This window comes from Tasmannia lanceolata, unplaced genomic scaffold, assembly GCF_043159265.1.
Source record: "Tasmannia lanceolata isolate RefF3 unplaced genomic scaffold, GAP_Taslan_0.1 ptg000002l, whole genome shotgun sequence".
Lineage (NCBI taxonomy): Eukaryota > Viridiplantae > Streptophyta > Magnoliopsida > Canellales > Winteraceae > Tasmannia > Tasmannia lanceolata.
The window spans coordinates 48,683,020-48,685,434 of NW_027518679.1; the positions used below are offsets into that span (position 1 = coordinate 48,683,020).

The 2,415-nt window shown below is 38.7% G+C and overlaps 1 protein-coding gene across 1 annotated transcript; it reads left to right on the forward strand.

Annotated features, from left to right (window-relative positions):
* The first annotated feature begins 1,346 nt into the window (after positions 1–1,346).
* LOC143886197 (auxin-responsive protein SAUR32-like) lies at positions 1,347–2,017 on the forward strand. The gene has a single exon (XM_077390152.1). The coding sequence runs from the start codon at positions 1,583–1,585 to the stop codon at positions 1,838–1,840; it is 258 nt and encodes an 85-aa protein (XP_077246267.1). The 5' UTR covers positions 1,347–1,582; the 3' UTR covers positions 1,841–2,017.
* Positions 2,018–2,415: the final 398 nt, after the last annotated feature.

A 2,415-nucleotide genomic window follows, 5' to 3' on the forward strand; every position in this document is an offset into this window, starting at 1 on the left:
AGTTCATTGTGACTACTGAAATAGTTACTTTTTGCACATTGGCTGCCTGTTAATGAAGGTAATCCTGGTGCTCATTTCTTATTTATCATTCCATAATTTATGCAGAAAATTGCTGAAAGATGAGGTCCTGTTGTTATTTATGTTTGTTGTCTCATCCATGCATTTCTTATTTTGTCTATCTGTTTGTTGATCACATGAATAGAATCATAGCATTCATCACAATATTGTCTGTAATGGACGTAGAAGAAAGAAGCTCTGTTTGCTGGTTTGGTTGGGTTCCAAAGAGGGGGCGGGGCGGGGATTTTGTCCCCGAAGGATGCGGGGAGGGGAAGGGGAAGGGGATTAGATATTCCCCGCGGGGAGGGGAGGGGGATTCCCCACCATCCCCGCAGAGGGGAAGGGGAAGGGGAGGGGGAAAATTCCCCGCAGAGGGGAAGGGGAAGGGGACCCCAACATCCGGCCCCGACCCGCCCCGTTGCCACCCCTACTCAAATGTGATGACTCTATTTGCAAATTGTCAAACTAGAAGATTTTTTACCAAATAAAGCAGAGTAGAAGGATCTAATTTGGCCCCACGTGCAGAGAAGCCACAAATTTTGGGTTCATTTAAAATGACTAAAATACCACTGTTTCAGGGGTAAATTTGTTAAGTAAAACTTTTGATTTTGCCTCAATCTCCGACTCTCAGGCTTCTTTGTATTTGCAATCTATTCAAATTTCATTTTTTCCTGGATTTTCTCATGTCAGAGTAAATAGCCTCTTATGCCATGTGGCGTGTAGGGATTTGTTCGGTTCCACTCCGTTAGGCAACAGGTTTTCGTAGCAGGACTCTAATATTTTGTGGCTAAATCCTGTTTACAATCCGAAATAATTCTCGACCTTAGGATATTGGTTCGAATCCTTTGATCCATTAGACCCTTTAGTTGATCTAAAGCAAGTCCTATCAGATGGACGGTTCAGATCAATCAAAGGCAAGACCAGCCACACCATACCGGTCCCAAAGCATTCTTCAATATAAAAAGGCTCAGTACCATGCTTTGATAAGTGGACTAACCCATCTTGTCTTTTATTGTTTAAACAGCTGTCAATGATTATTACAGTTCCCAAAAGCTCTTAGAATCCACTTAAAAAATTAAAGACAAGCTGAGTTAGTGCAATTATCAAAATATGGTATTGCCAATATCAGTAGCCTTAAAAAAAAATTTAATGAGAAGTATCTTAATTAAATTAGAACTTAATTACCTAGTTACGTTATCATCTTCTTTTTTAAATGTATCTTAATCAAATTTTAATTAGAGAGCCTTACCCAGCTGTAGATTTCCCGTGTGAGACCGTTTCAGCTGTCTTTACTAGTAGTAATTAGAGAATCAATTTTTAGTATAAAAGCAAGAAAACCCTGCCCATCTTCTCCTTTTCCGTTTATTTCTCATCGGATTTTCACGCTCTTAGATCATGTCCAACGTTCCTAAATCTTTATGCGATATCTGGCCCAGATCCTTGGCCTTTTTCTACGTTCTTGTAGAGAAAAAAGAAAGAATACAGAGAGAGAAATCTTGGGTTTAATTCTTTTTGGGTTCTTCTGATGGGGAGAGAAATTCCAAAGGGGTGTGTGGCTATTATGGTCGGCCAAGGGGAAGAACAACAAAGGTTTGTTGTTCCAGTTATGTATTTGAATCATCCATTTTTTATTCAGCTTTTGAAGGAAGCAGAAGAAGAGTATGGATTTGATCACAAGGGAACCATCACTCTCCCTTGTCACGTTAAAGAATTTTTGTATGTGCAGAGTAAGATCGATAGAGAGAACTATGTCACAAACCATGCTGGATGTTTTAGGGTTTGATGAAAGAAAGAAGTGCAACAGAAAGAAATGAAATATTTGGGTCTGTGAAGCTTGTTGTTTTGATTTTTTGATTTTTGGGTTCTCCCTCTCTCTCTCTCTCTCTCTGATACACAGGGAAATGATGCTGATGATGATAACTTGATAATAATACTGATTTTTTTTATTTTTTTTTTGAGAGAGACGATTAATCTGTGATTGCTTAGTTTGGCCTTCCTGTTTGATAAATACACTCTTCTCTTTATTCTAGATTTCTTTTATTCGCTGTTAGACTGTTACTTGTAGGTTGTAACTTGGAATTAAAAGCCGAATGAAAAGACTATGATCATGTTTGGCAATAACGATAAAAAAAAGTTCCCGAATTTTCTTTTCCTCAACAAAATATTTTACAAGTTTGATGATTGCACGGGTGTTGGGTGTCAACGGATTCACTTCGGATGAGATCCAACGGTCCTAGTAGGTCATGATCTATTTCAAACTGATCTGAAGTGTCCTAGCAGGTCCTGGTTACATTTTACCAGTAAAAATTTATAGGCATGGGCGAGATCATAGTAAAGCGTGCATAATTCCTATCTTAT